Genomic DNA, 17,171 nt, shown 5'->3' with positions numbered 1-17,171 from the left:
AGCAGGACTCGTGCCCAGGCTGGTGCCCCTACCTATGAGGCAGCTCCTCATGTCCTTGGCCAGCAGCATGCCATCCGGGCAGGCACAGGTGAACTTGGGTGAGTGGGGGTTGATCTGTGGGGCCGGGAGACACAGGTACTGGCAGCCACCGTTGCGGAGGGCCGTCCTCTCACACCAGTTCACCCCTGAGGCGGAAGAGGCAGGGAGTCAGGGTGAGAACAAGATTAGAAAATTCTGGAAAGTTCCAGAAATAACAGCAGGGAAGAGGAGGGGGGAGGCAGTCACCCCGTCTTTACCTCTTGGCTGTGTGAGGTTGTGGAAAAGGACAATGTCCTCCGGGGACAACAGGTTTTCTGCTAGCAGACTAATGTCTGAGCCTGTGAGGCGGTTGGCACTGAAAATGGCTTCATTGATGATGTCCGTCCAAAATACTTTATCCTACGTGGGCATGAAAAGAGATGGCAGATCCCATTAACCATGGGCAGAGGGCACACGAGTCTCCGGGAAGAAGCAGCACTAGGTGGTACTAGCCTTGTTTATTTTTTCTTCAAAAAAAGTTTTGGGGCACCTGCGTGGCTCAGTCAGTTGAGCGTCTGACTTCGGCTCAGGTCGTGATCTCACGGTTCGTGAGTTTGAGCCCCACGTCGGGCTCTGTGCTGACCGGAGCCTGGAGCCTGCTTCGGATTCTGGGTCTCCCTCTCTCTCTCCCCTCCCCTGCTCATGCTTTGTCTGCCCCTCTCTCTCTCTCTCTCTTTCAAAAATAAACATTAAAAAAATTTTTTACAAAATAAAAAAGTTCTAATTGTGGGGCGCCTGGGTGGCTCAGTCGGCTTGGGGGTCCGACGACTTCGGCCCAGGTCACGGTCTCACAGTTTGTCTGCTGACAGCTCAGAGCCTGGAGCCTGTTTCAGATTCTGTGTCTCCCTTTCGCTCTGACCCTCCCTGCTCACACTCTCTCTCAAAAATAAATAAAAACATTTTTAAAAACCCAAAAAGTTCAAATGTATAAAATACACACAAAACTGACCATCTTAACCCTTTTTCAGTGTGTTCAGTAGCATGAAATACATTCACATGGTTGTGCAGCCCTCCCCACCACCCATGCCCCAAACTTTCTCATCTTCCCAAACTGAGACTCTGTCCCCATGAAATACTGACTCCCCCCCCTCCCCCAACCCCCCCCCCCCATCTACTTCCTGTCTCTATAGATGGGACTCCTCTAGGGACCTCATGTAAGTGGAATTCTACAGGGGCACGTGGGTGGCTCAGCTGGTTAAGCCTCTGACTCTGGATTTCAGTTCAGGTCATGATCTCACGGTTCATGAATTCCAGCCCCACATCTGAGGTTCGAGCCGCCTTGGGATTCGGTCTCCCTCTCTCTCTGTCCCTCCTTTGCTCGCCCGCATGCGCACTTTAAAAAGTTTAAAAAAAAAAATGGAATTCTACAGCATCTGTCCTTTTGTGTCTGGCTTAGTTCCCTCAAGGCTCGTCCGTGTTGGAGCATGTGTTAGAATTTCCTTCCTTTTTCAGGCTGAACCACGTTCCAGTGTATAGATATACATCTTGTTTAGCAGATCAGCTCTGATGGGACCCAGGTCGCTTCCACCTCTGGGCTGTTGTGGATCCCGCTGCTTGAACACGGGTGTACGAATATAGCAACATTGCCTCAGAGCCGTTCTCCGCTGTGGCGCTACTCGGGCCAGACAACCCACTTTGGCTGGTCCCCTCTTCTCTTTGAAGGGTGGTCACCAGCCTCTATCCACTAGGAACTAGTAACCCCCCCTCAAGTGCAACAAGCAAAGTCTTCAGAAAGTGCCAAATGTCCCCTGGGCGGCAAGATGGCCTCCAAGGGAGAATTCCTACTCTAAGACTCTTTTGGAGAGGGCGTGCTCGGAGGGCTGTTGGGAGAGTGTGTGACTCTTGATCTCAGAGTCGTGAGTTCGAGCCCCGCACTGGGGGTAGAGTTTACTTAAGAAAAAAAAAAGAAAAGAAAAAAAAGCAACGTGGGGGCCCCTGGGTGACTCAGTTAAGCGTCTGACTGTTGATTTCGGCTCGGGTCACGGTCTCATGGTTTGTGGGATCTAGCCCTGCGTCAGGCTCTGTGCTGACAGCATGGAGCTTGCTCCAGATTCTCTCTCTCAACCTCTCTTTCTGTCCCTCCCCCATTTGTGATCTCTGTCTCAAAGAAAAAATGAACATAAAAAAAAAAACCCCAAAAACCAAGCAACAAATCTTTGACTCTTTTGATGAGAAGAAAATAGAAATAACTCCAGATCTAAGACCTTTTCACAGCCACAGACAGTCTTCTAAGTTAGTCCTGGCTTGGATGAACTAGCCAATGTGGGCTGACCCATTAGCCCGAGCGCTTATGCCTCCTATGTCAGTCGTGCTCAGTAACCGGGACTTGGATGTGAATCCCTCAGGCGCCCAAGGAGCAACCACTTGCTTCCAGCCCCCACCTCAAAGATGGCCAAGGAGAAGGGGTGTGCCAGCTTTTTCTCATCCTCCAAAACGGTCTTCCGGTTCCCGCCGTTGACATCGATGCTCGAGATGGAGTGGAGCTTGGAGTCAACCCAGTAGAGGCGGCCACCAGAAAGATCTAGAACCCACAGTGGACAAGGAGAGGTCACACGCCGACGCCCAAGGGGCCTGGGCCTGGCCACTCCACTCCCCGCAGGAAGGAACACCCCCAAGGACCCAGCGGAGATGTGCCCAGAAAAGTAGCCCCAATAACCCACCACCATGTATGAGTGACAACCCCATTCGGGGGCCGTGTGGACCCCAGGGACCACGGTCCCAAGGACATACCCAGGGTGATGCCATTGGGCCACTGGATGTCCTCCGTCACTAGCGAGTAAACATCGACGCCGTTCAGACCCCCCTTCTTGATCTCGGCGGGGGTTCCCCAATCCGTCCAGTACATGAAGCTGGTGGGAGAGTAGCATGAACAGGAGAAGGTCAGTGGGGGAGGCGCCCAGCGTGCCCCGAAGAGCGGCCTCCATCTGGAGCAGCAGGCCAGGAATTGTAAGAAGCCCCCCAAGGAGACCTTGGACTGGTTCTTCTGCTACCCTAGTGCCTGCAACATGGGGAGACCTGGAAGGATTTAGAACCTTCAAGAACAAAGGGAGACTTTGATTCCAACGTCAGGACCGGGACCCGTAATGTATACCCTTCAGCCTTTCTGAAGGCTTTTATACATTTTTAATTTTATAATTTGTTTTTTGCTTTAAAACGATTTTTTTTAATTGTGGCAAAATATACGCCACATAAACCATCTTGTTATTTATTTATTATGTTTGTTTTTGAGAGGCAGAGAGAGACAGAGCATGAGTGGGGGAGGGGCAGAGAGAGAGGGAGACACAGAATCCGAAACAGGCTCCAGGCTCCGAGCCATCAGCCCAGAGCCCGACGCGGCGGAGCTCGAACCCGTGAACCATGAGATCATGACCTGAGCTGAAGTCGGACACTCAACCGACTGAGCCACCCAGGCGCCCCAAACCATCTTGATCGTTTTTAAGTATCCAGCCAGTGGCATTAAGTACACATAGACCGCCATGCAGCCATCCCCGCCAGCCATCCCCGGAACTTTCCCACTTTCCCAAACTGAAACTCTGACCCCATTAAATGCCGCCTCCACCTCCCCCAGCCCCCCACACCCACCACTCGGCTTTCTGACTCTATGAATGGGACTCCTCTAGGGACCCCCTGGAAGTAGAATCCTATACTATGTGTCCTTTTGTGTCTGGCTTCTCGCACTTAGCATAATGTCCCCAAGGTTCGTCCCTGGTGCCAGAATTTACTTCCTTTTTGAGACTGAGTAAAATGCCATTGGGTGGACGGGCCACATTTAGTTTCTCCTTCGTCCGCCGGGGGGGCCCATACCCTGGCAGCTGCGAACGTGGGGCTACAAATCCCTGCGCACGTGCCTGCGTTCGCTGCTTTCCCATCTACACTTAGAAGCGGATCTCCGATGGCTCTTGAGCCTCTGAAGAGATGCTCGAACTCACAAGCAGACAAACATACCGGCAGTCTCCCCACAATGACTGGCAAGAGTGAAAACCTACTGCCGACAGTGAGGGAAAGGAGTCTTCGGGTGCCCTTCAGGACGGAGGGTCGGTTGCACAATCCAGGTGCTGAACGACAATTTGCTGCTCTATCCACGCCCGTACCCCCCGGAGCTGGTAATCCAACTTCCGGAATGAAGAATCTAGAATCTACAAGTCCTGCAGGTAAACTGCAGTGACTCACATTCAAAGGTATTCAAAGGTATCTGCAGCCTTTGTGTGAGGTAAGGGGGAAAAATAACTAAATTTCCACACACTGGGTACCAGGAAACCGTGGCTCAACAAGCCAACAGGTAATGAACCCCATACGCCAAACGAAAAAGCCAGATGAACACTGTGTGATCACGTGTGGCTATTTGCGGGGGGAAAGAAACACAAGAGCAGACGGCACACGCACACACACGCACGCACACACCACGACTTGTATCTAAGGGGTTTTCTCCGGGAGTCTCTCTCTTTCTGAAAGCCGCGGGAATAAAGTCACTCAACCGAGTGGCCCTCCGCCAAACGAGAACAAATGTTTTGTTCAGTGGGGACCCAGGCCCACCTGCACCCCAGCTCTAGCCCACCTGATTCATGCTTCTCTCCCGAGTTCCCCTTTCCTCTGATTATTGCCGCCAGGCTGCCCTTCCAGAATTGTGCAATTCCACGCCCAGCAGGTGTGGTGTAACAGGCGCAGTACACGGGGCGGGGACACAGGTACCCCCCAAGTGGGCCCGGAGCTGCTGAGTCAGCCGCGGGCCCTGCAAACACCCTCCTGGGGGCTCCGAGACGTGGCGACCTTCACTCCCCGTGACGTCCTCCCCAAAACTACCATCAGAGCTGACTGTGCTGACCTTTCCTACCCAGGCACAGGATACTCGGCCATAAAATCCCAAATCGGGATTTAAATAAGTACTAATTTTGAATACCATTTTAAACATCCCTACTTTGGGGCGCCCGGGTGGCTCAGTCGGTTAAGCGTCTGACTCTTGGTTTCGGCTCAGGTCTTGATCTCATGATCTTGTGAGTTTGAGCCCCCGCATCGGGCTCTGTGCTGACAGCATGGAGCCTGCTTGGGATTCTCTCTCTCTCCCTCTCTCTCCGCCCCTCCCCTGCTCACACCGTCTCTCTCAAACTAAATAAATAAACTTAAAAAAATCCATATTCTAACTTCTGGTTTTGGGGCTCTCGTCCTGAGGGCACAGCTTTCCAGGGCCCGCTCCCATCTCGGGGACCACAGCGAACCTCAAGAGGGATCGGCCCCTGGCTCCCAAAGCGTGGGTGGGGGAAGGGCGACTGTTCAGGTCCTGCTTTTTCCTGAGAGCAGGAGCCGCTGTGGCTGGGGACAATCCAGCTCGGGCACACGCCTTCCCCCGGTTGGAGCCCTAACCAGTTCTTGAACCCCGCCCGTGTTCTCCGTTCCTTCCGTGGCCCTCGGCTTTAGCAGCACCCACCCGTGAACGGGATCCACCACGATGGCACGTGGCTTAGAGCCTTTCTCCTTGAAGAGCGTCTTTCTCTTCACACCCTTGGTGTCGGCCACGGAGACGGTGCCCAGGATGGAGTCTGTCCAGTATATGTTGCTGTGGATCCAGTCCACCGCCAGCCCATCGGGGGCCTGGAGGTCCTCGCTGACGACGGTGTCATAGGAGGAGAAGCCGGGGGCTCTGTCGATTTGGGTACTGAGGGGGAGGAGCAGGGGAAGGAGAGCGTCAGTGAGAGGGGCCCCCGCGCCACCGGGGGTTGAGCGATGGGTGTGGCTCCAAGGCTCACCTGTAGATCTTCCTTTGGGACAGGTCGGACCAGTATATTCTGTTGCTGGCCACCTCGGTGTCCAGGGCGACCACGTTCTTCAAGTTTGGGATGAGGCTGGTGTATTCGCTGCGGTCCAGGGTCATCTTCCTCACCTCGTGGCGGTTGGTGAAAAACAGGTAGGCGATAGTGCCTGGGAACACAGGAAGGACGCTCAGGGGAGCAGAAGGACCCCCCGATTCCCGCTTGTCACCCTTTGGGGTCTGACTGAACCAGAGAAGACACCCAGGATGGGGCGGAAAAGGCCCCCCTAGTGTATTAACCATGTGGTTCTGAGGCCCTGACATCCTGGGCCTTGCAGAGCAGAAGCCCCTCCCAGGGCCAGCCAGCTCCTAGGGACTGTTCACAACCCGCCTCAAGTGCAAACGAGCCAGCCCATACCTGCCACCCCCTCTACTGGGCTCTCGCACTCTGGGCCACTATCCACCCGCCTGCCCGGGTCACCCTGGGACAGACACCAGACAGCACGAGCAGCGCCCCGGCCCCAGAGCCTGCTGGGATTCTCCCGTCCAGCCAGTCGTGAGCCTGCTCACCCTGCCTCACCTCATGCCCGAGGAAACCACAAGAGGCTCCAGCCCACGTGTGCCCCCTCTCACTCTCCCTCGGAGCAACCTGGCGCTTCCCCGTATGGCCCCTGGGGCTGCCACGCCCCCTCCTCTTGGGAACTGTAACAACCAATCTTTCCAGTGGGGTCGTCTCCTGATCTGCTGGCCTCACCATGCTCGAATGATAACAAAACCTACATTTTAAAACACTGGGTCCCACATCTGGGTGACTCAGTCAGTTAAGCGTCTGACTTTGGCTCAGGTCACGATCTCAAAGTGTATGAGTTCGAGACCCGCATCTGGCTCTGTGCTGACAGTGCAGGGCCTGGAGCCTGCTTGGGATTCTCTCTCTCCCTCTCTCTCTCTCTCTCTCTCTCTGCCCCTCCCCTGCTCATGCACTCTCTTTCTCTCAAAATAAATAAACTTTAAAAAATAAATAAAACACTGGGTCCCCAGCATTTTACATTTTGGAACATAAATATGAAGAAATGATAAGTTAATGTGTCCACAGGGATTCCTTAGGGCAGGAAATTCTGCTCAGTGCTGTTCATATCACGTTTTCCCTCACTGATCCTCACGCTCCTAGGAGGCCGGGGGTGTTGTCAAAGTCCCTTTATACAGAAGGGGATCAGAGCTCAGAGGGGAGGGGACTAGCCCAAGGTCACACCAACTAGTAAACGGCAGAGCTGGGACTCAAACCCACGTCGTCCCGACTCTGGCGGCTGTGCTGTAACCATGACACTGACATTCACCAATGAGCTGACCACGGGAACAACGGACCTCACTCAGGACCCCTCCCCACAACACCACGCCTACCCCTGGGAAGGATCTGGATAGACACTGGCCCTACAGGTTGGAACGAAAGTAATATCTCAAATCCTAGAGAGTTTTATGATCTCTGTCCCCAGTTTTCCCCAGAACCAGGAAACACACAGGGGTGTGACAGAGGGAGCCCAAGGAACGGTCACAAAGGGATGACAACAGGGGAGAAAAACTTCAAGGTTAAAACAGATCCTTGAGGAAACGGAAGGCGATCTAAAATATTTCAGCAAGGGGTGCGTGGGTGGCTCAGTCGGTTGAGCATCCAACTCTTGGTTTGGGCTCAGGTCATGATCCCAGGGTTGTGGGATTGAGCCCCATGTCTGGCTCTGCACGGAGCGTGGAGCCTGCTTAAAATTCCTTTTCTCTCTCTCTCTCTCTCTCTCTCCCTCTCCCTCTCCCCCTCCTACCACTCATGCTCTAGCTCTAAGAAAAACAAAAAACAAAAAGACCTCCCAAAACAGCTGGAGGGGGAGCGGGCCCTTCATAGGGCCATTGCTTTTCACCTCTTGTCCCCTAAAGCCATTGGCCGGGCTGGGGGCCGCAAACCATTCCCTGTGCAATTGACCTGTGTCCCCAGAGAAGCTGGACATGTGCGGGCAGCCTCCCAGCGAGTTCCTAACTGGGCCGCTCATCCCTCTGCCAGAGGGCACACGGTCTGCCCGGGTCTTTGGAGTGTATGCAAAGTTCACATGATGAAACCCGCCACCGCATCTGCTCCCGGCGCCGTCCCCGCCCCCGCCCCCGGCTCACCCACAGCCTTGCAGGCCTTGGTGAGGGGGTCCAGCTGGAAACCCGCCTCGCACTCGCACTTGTAGCTGCCCTCGAGGTTCACGCAGAGCTGGCTGCACACGTCGGGATCCCGACACTCATCGATATCTGCAAGCCGGGACACAGAAAGGGGTTTGGGGCGTCTTCCTCATGGGGTGCTGACGGGAGTGAGGGCTCCCACCGAAAGCCATCCCTCCCAGTGGCAGGGTCTTGGTGACCATCAGGTTCAGAAACGAACACACTGAAATAGCCAAGTGTCATCTCCAGCAGTGACCCTGACCTCCCCGTTCACCTCAGGGGTGCAGCCAAGCAGAGCAAAGGCTGCGTCAGCCGAGATTTTTCTTAATTATTAATCCCCAAAGGCAAGGCCAGGGTGCTCCTCAGGGGCCAAGCCTGTGCTAGAATGGCCCCTGCATTTGGCACCTCATCAAATCCTCCCAACAGGCCTGTGAGGTCAGGACCGCTTTCGTGCCCACTTAACAGAAACTGAGGCACAGAGGGTTGGGCCACCACACGAGGGGAAAGGGCCGAGGCGGCTCGGGAATCACCTTCACATCTTCGCTGGTCCACCAGCTGGAAGCCCTCGGGGCACGAGCACTCATAGCCGATCTTGAGGTCGTTGCAGATGTGGGAGCAGCCGCCCCTGTTGTCCAGACACTCGTCGGTCTCTGGGACAGGAGGGACACAGACCGGTCACGCTCAGGTCATCAGCCTCCCTGCGCTATCTCATCAGCCTTATCGTAATCACCACAATGACGTGGAGGCCAGTGAACTACCAAGTCCCCTAAAAGGTCTTAAAATAACCACTGTCACGTGCAATGCCACGGATGAACCTGGAGGACATTCCGCTGAGTGAAATACGCCAGGCACAGATGGACAAACACTGGAGGATTCACTCCTAGGAGGTCCTTAGTGGAGTCAAAGTCAGAGACAGGAGGTAGATGGGGGGGGGGGGGGGTAGGGGCTGGGGGAGGGGGCGGGGAGTCAGTGTTTCACCGGCACAGAGGCCCAGTTTGGGAAGATGAGGAAGTTCTCAAGATGGATGGCGGTGAGGGCTGTAGGACCACGCGAATGTACTAACACTGCTGAATTTTACCCCTAAAACTGGTTAAGAAGGTAAATCTCAACGTTATTTTTTTGTCAACCACATTTCAAAATGTTCTTGATTATAAAAAAATAAAAACTGTGTTCCACGGTTGCATATACGAACTCCCAACAGCCCTATAGATAGCTCAACTACAGTTGTGGAAACTGAGGCCCAGGCGAGGCTAAATCACTTGCCCAACAGTGCTGGACCGGACTCAGGGCGCTTAAGGTCCAGCATCCACGACCTGGCGCTTTTCACAGGGCTTCGGCCAAAGCCAACCCACCATCTGTTCTTGCCCGAAAGCTAAGGACAGTTTTTACGGTTTTTAAATGGTTGAAAAGAAAAATAAGAATCCGAAGATAACCGGCATTTTGTGCCACATAAAAGGTCTGTGAAATCCAAACATCAGTGTCCATAATAAGGTTTCCTTGGAGCACGGCCACACGCATTCAAGTGCGCGTGCGTGTACATCCGTATGCCGTTTTCCTGCTGTAACACCCCGCTGAATAGCTGTGACAGACCTTACAGCTGGTAAAGTCCAAAATATTTACATAGTTATGGTTCACGGAGCGCCGCTGAAACTTTACAAGCATCCCATCAGCCACCCCCCAGCAGGGTATGTGAACCATCACCGTCCCATCCTACAGATGTGAGCACAGGCTTGGAAACAAAGCCACTTATCCCCAAGGACCCCCACGTCCGTGTTGCCCCGGAGCTAAAGCACTCACGGGCACGGCTGGGCAGGAGCCTTGCAGCCCCCAAAGTATCCACGTCTGAGTCCCACTCCGGCTCCCCACAAGTTCAAGAGCCACCTGCATCCCGCGGCTCACCGCACTCCTTCAGAGGCTCGTCCGACCAGTCCCGACAGTCCCGGACCGAGTTGCACACTTTGTCCAGGGTGATGCATTCGCCACTGTGGCACTTGAACTTGTTGGGCCCCTCGCACAGCGTCACTAAGAGCCAGAGAAGGGAGTCAGGTGCTTCTGAGCTGCAAGAGCCCGCTTACTACTCTTTATTAACATGATAGTTCATTTATACGAGATTATATGTAAATGTATTCATAAATAAAACATGATGTAATCAGTGTCACAGAAATAAACCGTTAAAAATGGTGACGAAGGCAAAATTTGTTATACGCAGGTGACTACAATTTTTATTCAGTTAGCTAGTTTGAGAGAGAGAGAGAGAGAGAGAGGGAGCGCGCACACGTGTGCGTGCAATTGGGGGAGGGACAAAGGGAGAGGGTGACAGAGGATCCAAAACTCCAAAGCGGACTCCACACTGACAGTAGGGAACTCAATGCGGGGCTCGAACTCACGAACCATGAGCTCATGACCTGAGCTGAAGTCGTACACGTGAGCCACCCAGGCACCCACGTGAGCCACCCAAGCACCCCAACACAATTTTTAAAAAGTCCATTATCAGAATTTAACTTCTTGTTCACAAAAGTTTGTTTCAGTCTCTAAGTACTATAATTAAAAATATTTTTTTCTCCATCAAGACTTAAGATCAAGAGTTGGACACTTAACTGACTCCGCCACCCGGGCGCCCCACAAGGATATGGTTTTTAAAATATTGTTCATTGGGGCGCCCGGGGGGCGTAGTCGGTTAAGTATCCGACTCTTGGTTTTGGCTCAGGTCATGACCTCACGGTTCGTGAGTTCAAGCCCTGCATCAGGCTCTGCACTGATGGCGCAGAGCCTGCTTGGGATTCTGTCTCTCCTTCTGTCTGCCCCTCCCCTGCTTGTGCGTGTGCACGCCCTTAAAAAAAAAAAAACAAAACAAAAACCAGGAGGTGCCTGGGTGGCTCAGTCGGTTGAGCGTCCAGCTTCAGCTCAGGTCATGATCTCACGGTTTGTGAGTTCAAGCCCCGCGTCGGGCTCTGTGCTGACAGCTCGGAGCCTGGAGCCTGTTTCGGATTCTGTGTCTCCCTCTCTCTCTGTTCCTCCCCTGCTCATGCTCTGTCTCTCTCTCAAAAATAAATAAATAAACATTAAAAAAATTAAGAACAACAACAACAACCACAAAATAAGCCCACTAGTATCCTTGTGTTACACGTGTCTCACCACAGTTTAAAACAATTTTTTAAATTAACTCTGCTGATGAACACCTGGGTTGCTTCTAGTATTTTGCTGTTAGGCCAGTGCTGCTCTGCGTGATCCTGAGCCCATCTCTGATTACAGGTGCGAGTTTCTCGGGGGTCATTCCCAGGAGGGGAATCCCTCCACCGCAAGCTCAGGAAAGTGCTTAACATCGACCTGTACCGTGTTACCCCTGAGCTCAAAGACAGGAGCTCTGCACACTTTGACCTCGTTAAATCTCACAGTCCTGAAGCAGGTGATTTCATAACATACATGTTTTTCAGGTAAATGGAAGTTCAGGGGGGTTAAGTTGCCCGAGGACGCACAGCGCACGCAGGGCTGACCCGAGAGGAGCTCACCATTGACGCAGCCAAGCTCGTCGCTCATGTCCTTACAGTCATACTCCCGGTCGCACTGCCGGCTGCCATGGATACAGGTCCCATCTGAGCACTGGAACTCATCAGGCCGGCACGTGGTGACAGCTGGGAAAGACAGGGCACATGTTGGTTTTTCTCAAGGGAACCGCGAAGACAAAATAAACTACCACCTTTATTGTTTTGTCTTAATTTTTTTTTTAATGTTTATTCTCGAGAGAGAGACAGACAGAGACAGAGACAGAGTGTGAGTGGGGGAGGGTCAGAGAGAGAGGGAGACACAGAATCCAAAGCAGGCTCCAGGCTCTGAGCGGTCAGGACAGAGCCTGATGCGGGGCTCGAACTCACAAACTGCGAGGTCATGACCTGAGCCGAAGTCGGTCGCTTAACTGACTGAGCCCCCCCGAGCGCCCCTCAACTACCACCTTTAAAACAGCAATTTCCTGGCTGCCTTGGGCATCAGAGACAGCCTGTAACAGGAAAGATATTAGCGGTGAAAAAACACACTCTACGACCTCCATGAGCAGGAGACAGTGCCTCGTCATTTTACCTGCTTCTCACCCCAGGAACACCGGTCTTCATATTCAAAATTTTAGGCAATGTAGATTTATTTATTTATAAATGTTTATTTAATTTTTTTTAAAGTTCATTTATTTATTTTGAAAAAGAGAGCACGAGCAAGCAGGGGAGGGCCAGAGAGAGAGAAAAGAGAGAGAATCTCTAGCAGGTTCCATGCTGTCAGCATGGAGCCCGATGCGAGGCTCGAACGCACAAACCTGTAAGATCATGACCTGAGCCAAGATCAAGAGTTGGACGCTTAACCAACTGAGCCCCCCAGGTGCCCCTGCCAATGTAGTTTTATTTATTTTTTTTTTTATTTTTTTTTTTTAACGTTTTATTTATTTTTGAGACAGAGAGAGACAGAGCATGAACGGGGGAGGGGCAGAGAGAGAGGGAGACACAGAATCGGAAGCAGGCTCCAGGCTCTGAGCCGTCAGCCCAGAGCCCGACGCGGGGCTTGAACTCACGGACTGCGAGATCATGACCTGAGCTGAAGTCGGACGCTTAACCGACTGAGCCACCCAGGCGCCCCGCCAATGTAGTTTTAAAGCTTCTTTCATGGCAGCAAGTACTGTTTTCCTCAATGAAGAAGAATCCCGGAAAATTATTACCGAAGTCACAGAGCAACGTTTGGGAAATAGGAAAGTGGGGTGGGGAGCACCCTAACGCAACCAGTGAGTTTTCTGGGAGTCCTCTCCACTCTTTCCACATACTCGTTTTTTCAGAACACATAATTGTTTTTTTCCAATTCTATTTTTAAGTAATCTCTACACCCAAAGTGGGGCTCGAACTCACAACCTGAGATCAAGAGTCCCACACTCTACCACCAACTGAGCCAGCCAGGCGCCCCAAGGACACGTAATTTATTACAATGCTGGAAGAGCCAACAGGCCACTCTCAGCAGAAAAGCAATGGCATGTTCGCAATCTAGACAGAGGCAGGACAAATTATGACCGATGCTATCAGCATCACCAAGTACAACACGGCCCATCACTGCGAAACAGCTCCAGAGTTTACAAGACATGTGGGGAAAAAGACAAATTTTTTGTTTCTGCAAGGGACCAAGGCACTGGTTACTCAGCCTTTCTGGGCCTCAGTTTCCCCATCTGTAAAGAGTGGGGGAAGCCTGCTCACAAGTTATGAGAATTAAGTTAGTTTGTGTTAAGTTTTAGTACGGGGGCGCCTGGGTGGCTCAGTCAGTTAACCATCCAACTTCAGCTCAGGTCATGATCTCAAAGGTCCACGGTTCAAGGCCTAAAATGGGCTCTGTGCCGACAGCACTGAGCCTGCTTTGGATTCTCTGTCTCCATCTCATGCCCCCTCTCTGCTCACATGCCATCTCTCTCACAAATAAACAAACATTAAAAAAAAAAAAAATTTAGTACAGATCATGTACAAAGTCATCCATTATTTTAAAATGTGACTTTTAGGGTAGCCTGGGTGGTTCAGTCCGTTAAGCGTCCAACTCCTGATTTCATTCAGCTCAGATCATGATTTCACAGTTCATGAGATCAAGTCCTGTGTTGGGCTCTGCACTGTCAGCATGGAGCCTGCCTGGGATTCATTCTCTCTCTCTCGCTCGCTCTCTCTGCCCTTCCCCCACTCGTGCTCCAGCTCTCTCTCAAATATAAACATTCAAAAAATAAGTAAATAAAAAATAAATAAGAACGTGCCATTTAGCGGTGCCTGGAGGGCTCAGTCAGACCAGCATGTGACTCTTGATCTTGGGGTCATGAATTTGGGACCTACGTTGGGTGCAGAGGTTACTTTAAAAAAATAAATAGGAGACTCTTAAATACAGAGAACAAACTGAGGGATGCTGGAGGGGTTTGCGTGGGGGGATGGGCTAAATGGGTAAGGGGCATTAAGGAGGACACTTTGTTGGGATGAGCGCCGGGTGCTGTACTTAGGGGATCAATCACCAGAATCTACTCCTGAAATCATTATTGCACTATATGCTAACTAACTTGGATGTAAATTAAAAAAATTAAGTAAGTAAACAAATTAATAAATAAATAAATACGGGGACCTGGGCGGCTCAGTCGGTTAAGCATCCTACTCTCGGTTTCTGCTCAGGTCATGATTTCACGGGTCGTGAGATCGAGCCCTGTGTCGAACTCTGTGCTGACAGTGAGGAACCTGCTTGGGATTCTCTCTTTCCCTCTCATTCTGCCCCCCTCCCACTCTCTCTCTCTCAAAATAAATCGATAAACTTTAAAATAATTTAAGATTTTTTTCAAGCAACTTTTTAAAAGTCTAATTACATCTCCCCAGAGATTACCACTAGGGAGAGCGCACCTGGGCAAAGATACCAAAGAAAGAGGAACATGAAACCCTGGTCTAGATTCACAGGAGCTCTACGTCGCTAGTTTTACGACAAGGAAGCACGGACACGGGGCCTGGGCCACACACCTTTCATCTGCACGGTCTCCGACACAGGAGCCGCTCACCACGTGTGGCAACTTAACTTTCAATTCATTAAAGTGAAATAAAACAAAAAACTCCACTCTCTGGTCACACAAGCTCCACTGGGAGGCAAGGACTGCTCTGGTCAGCACAGACGTGGGACGTCTCCACCACCACAGAGAGTTCTATTGGGACGCACTGGACTCCAACCGAAACCTGCAAAGTCCAAGGCCTTTGCCCCATTCTACTGGGGAGGAGAACACAATGCAGTGAGGTTAGGTCCCTGGCCAAGGGTCACAAAGCTTGGGGGTCACCAGCCAGGCCTGGAGCCCAGAATCCTTTCTGGACCAAAATAATACTGCAACATGCAGCTTGCTCCCTTGTAGGAAAAAGAGCTTATTGTGTAAGTGTTAAAGACAGAGTCTCCTGGGGGTCCTGGGGGGCTCACTCAGTTGGGTTAAGCGTCTGACCCTTGATCTCTGCTTAGGTCACAACCTCGCGGTTTGTGAGTTCAAGCCATGTGTTGCCTACTCGGGATTCTCGCTCACCTGCTTTCTCTCTGCCCCTCCCCCACCCCTTGCAAAATGAATAAATAAACTTAAAAAATTAAAAAAAAAAAAAAAAAAAGCCTCCTTTTAGGGATGCTCTCTTCTCCAGGTGATCAGTAACACTGGAAGAAACACGAAACCAGACGGACTTTCTTGCTGTGTGATCTCAAACTGTTTAACCACCGAAAGGCCCACCCGTCCCACACCAGGGGGGAGCACAGGGACAGGTCAGAGGACCCACCCCCGGTGGCGCCCCTACCGCAGTTCTCCTCGTCAGACTTGTCCTTGCAGTCAGGGCCGCCGTCACAGCGCCAGCTCGAGTGGATGCACTCGCCACTGTGGCAGTGAAACTCCAGCGCCGAGCAGGGGTTGTCGTCCCCTTGTGGGGCTGACGTGTTGCGGCCCCCGCATCGCTGCGGCCACTCATCTGAGCCGTCCTTGCAGTCCGGGTCGCCGTCGCACGCCCACAGCTCGGGGATGCAGGCGGAGTTGTTGCACTGGAAGTGGGCGGGGCTGCAGGTGGGCACGGGGCAGGACGCCTCATCGGACCCGTCTAAGCAGTCGCGGTCCGAATCACAGACGAACTCCAGGGAGATGCACTTCCCGTCCTGGCAGCGGAACTCATCCTGGGCACACGTCTTGGGCACTGCAGGGGAAGGAGGGGGATGGGAAAAGACAACGGGGTCACCAGAGAGCCTCTCCTCCTCAGTAGCAGCCCATTCCACAGATGAGGACACCGAACCCCAGGAGGGTTGTAAATGTATGTGGGGACGCTTGGCTGGCTCAGTAGGTGGAGCCTGTGACTCTGGATCTCAGGGCTGTAAGTTCGAGCCCCACCCTAGGTGTAGAGATTATTAAAAAAAAAATTTTTTTTTAAATGTTTGAGAGAGACAGAGCACGAGTGGGGAAGGGGCAGAGAGACTGGGAGACACAGAGCAGGCTCCAGGCTCTGAGCTGTCAGCACAGAGCCCCAGGCCGGGGTGGGGGGGGGGGGGGGGGGCCTGAAACTCAGGAACGCAACGGTGAGATCATGACCTGAGTCCAAGTCGGACACTTGACTTACTGAGCCATCCAGGCACCCTAAAAATAAAATCTTTTAAAAAAAGTAAATGTCGGGGCGCCTGGGTGGCACAGTCGGTTAAGCGTCTGACTTCAGCCAGGTCACGATCTCGCGGTCCGTGAGTTCGAGCCCCGCGTCAGGCTCTGGGCTGATGGCTCGGAGCCTGGAGCCTGTTTCCGATTCTGTGTCTCCCTCTCTCTCTGCCCCTCCCCCGTTCATGCTCTGTCTCTCTCTGTCCCAAAAATAAATAAAAAACGTTGAAAAAAAAAATTAAAAAAAAATAAATAAAAAAAATAAAAAAAGTAAATGTATGTGAACACTCATGTGCTGTTTTTTGTTTTTTTTTAATATCCTGGATTTTTACATTTTCTGAACTTGAAGATCTGACATTATCTTTGTTATTTAATGGAACCTTGCTCCATTAAAAAAAAATAACAACAAAGGGGTGCCTGGGTGGCTCAGTCAGTTAGGCATCTGACTCTTGATTTCGGCTCAGGTCATGATCTCAGGGGATCAAGAGTATGAGCCCCGCATCCGGTTCCATGCTTAATAGTGTGGAGCCTGCTTGGGATTCTGTCTCTCTTCCTCTCTCTCTGCTCCCCCCCTGCCTGTTCTCTCTCTCTCTCAAAATAAACAAATACATCTAAAACAAGAAACAATACAGTTTTTATTTTTTTTATTTTTTTTATGTTTTTACTTTTGAGAGACAGAGGGCAAACGGGAAGGGCAGAGAGAGAGGGAGACACAGAATGTGAAGCAGGCTCCAGGTTCTGAGCTGTCAGTGCAGAGCTTGACTTGGGACTCGAACTCACGGACTGTGAGATCATGACCTGAGCTGAAGTCGGACACTTGACCGACTGAGCCCCCCAGGCGCCCCAAAATGATAGTTTAAAAACTAACCAACTGGGGCGCCTGGGTGGCTCGGTCGGTTAAGCGTCCGACTTCGGCTCAGGTCATGATCTCGTGGTCTGTGAGTTCGAGCCCCACGTCGGGCTCTGTGCTGACCGCTCAGAGCCTGGAGCCTGTTTCAGATTCTGTGTCTCCCTCTCTCTCTGCCCCTC

The 17,171-nt window shown here is 52.0% G+C and overlaps 1 protein-coding gene across 8 annotated transcripts in view; it reads right to left on the bottom strand.

Moving 5' to 3' along the window:
- Positions 1-17,171, bottom strand: part of LDLR (low density lipoprotein receptor) — a 39,509-nt gene that overhangs the window by 6,420 nt on the left and 15,918 nt on the right. For all 8 annotated transcript variants that reach the window (XM_042928459.1, XM_042928463.1, XM_042928460.1 and 5 more), the window contains 11 exons: positions 15,310-15,696; positions 11,521-11,643; positions 9,911-10,033; positions 8,542-8,661; positions 7,976-8,101; positions 5,820-5,991; positions 5,501-5,728; positions 2,809-2,927; positions 2,460-2,599; positions 297-438; positions 33-185 (listed from right to left, as the gene is read on the bottom strand). In XM_042928459.1, coding sequence (XP_042784393.1) covers positions 33-185; positions 297-438; positions 2,460-2,599; positions 2,809-2,927; positions 5,501-5,728; positions 5,820-5,991; positions 7,976-8,101; positions 8,542-8,661; positions 9,911-10,033; positions 11,521-11,643; positions 15,310-15,696 — 1,833 coding nt within the window. The remainder of the gene's footprint in view (positions 1-32; positions 186-296; positions 439-2,459; positions 2,600-2,808; positions 2,928-5,500; positions 5,729-5,819; positions 5,992-7,975; positions 8,102-8,541; positions 8,662-9,910; positions 10,034-11,520; positions 11,644-15,309; positions 15,697-17,171) is intronic.

Source organism: Panthera leo, chromosome A2, assembly GCF_018350215.1.
Source record: "Panthera leo isolate Ple1 chromosome A2, P.leo_Ple1_pat1.1, whole genome shotgun sequence".
Classification (NCBI taxonomy): Eukaryota; Metazoa; Chordata; class Mammalia; order Carnivora; family Felidae; genus Panthera; species Panthera leo.
Note: the sequence above shows the minus strand (reverse complement) of the source record. Positions and strands in the feature narration are given on the sequence as shown.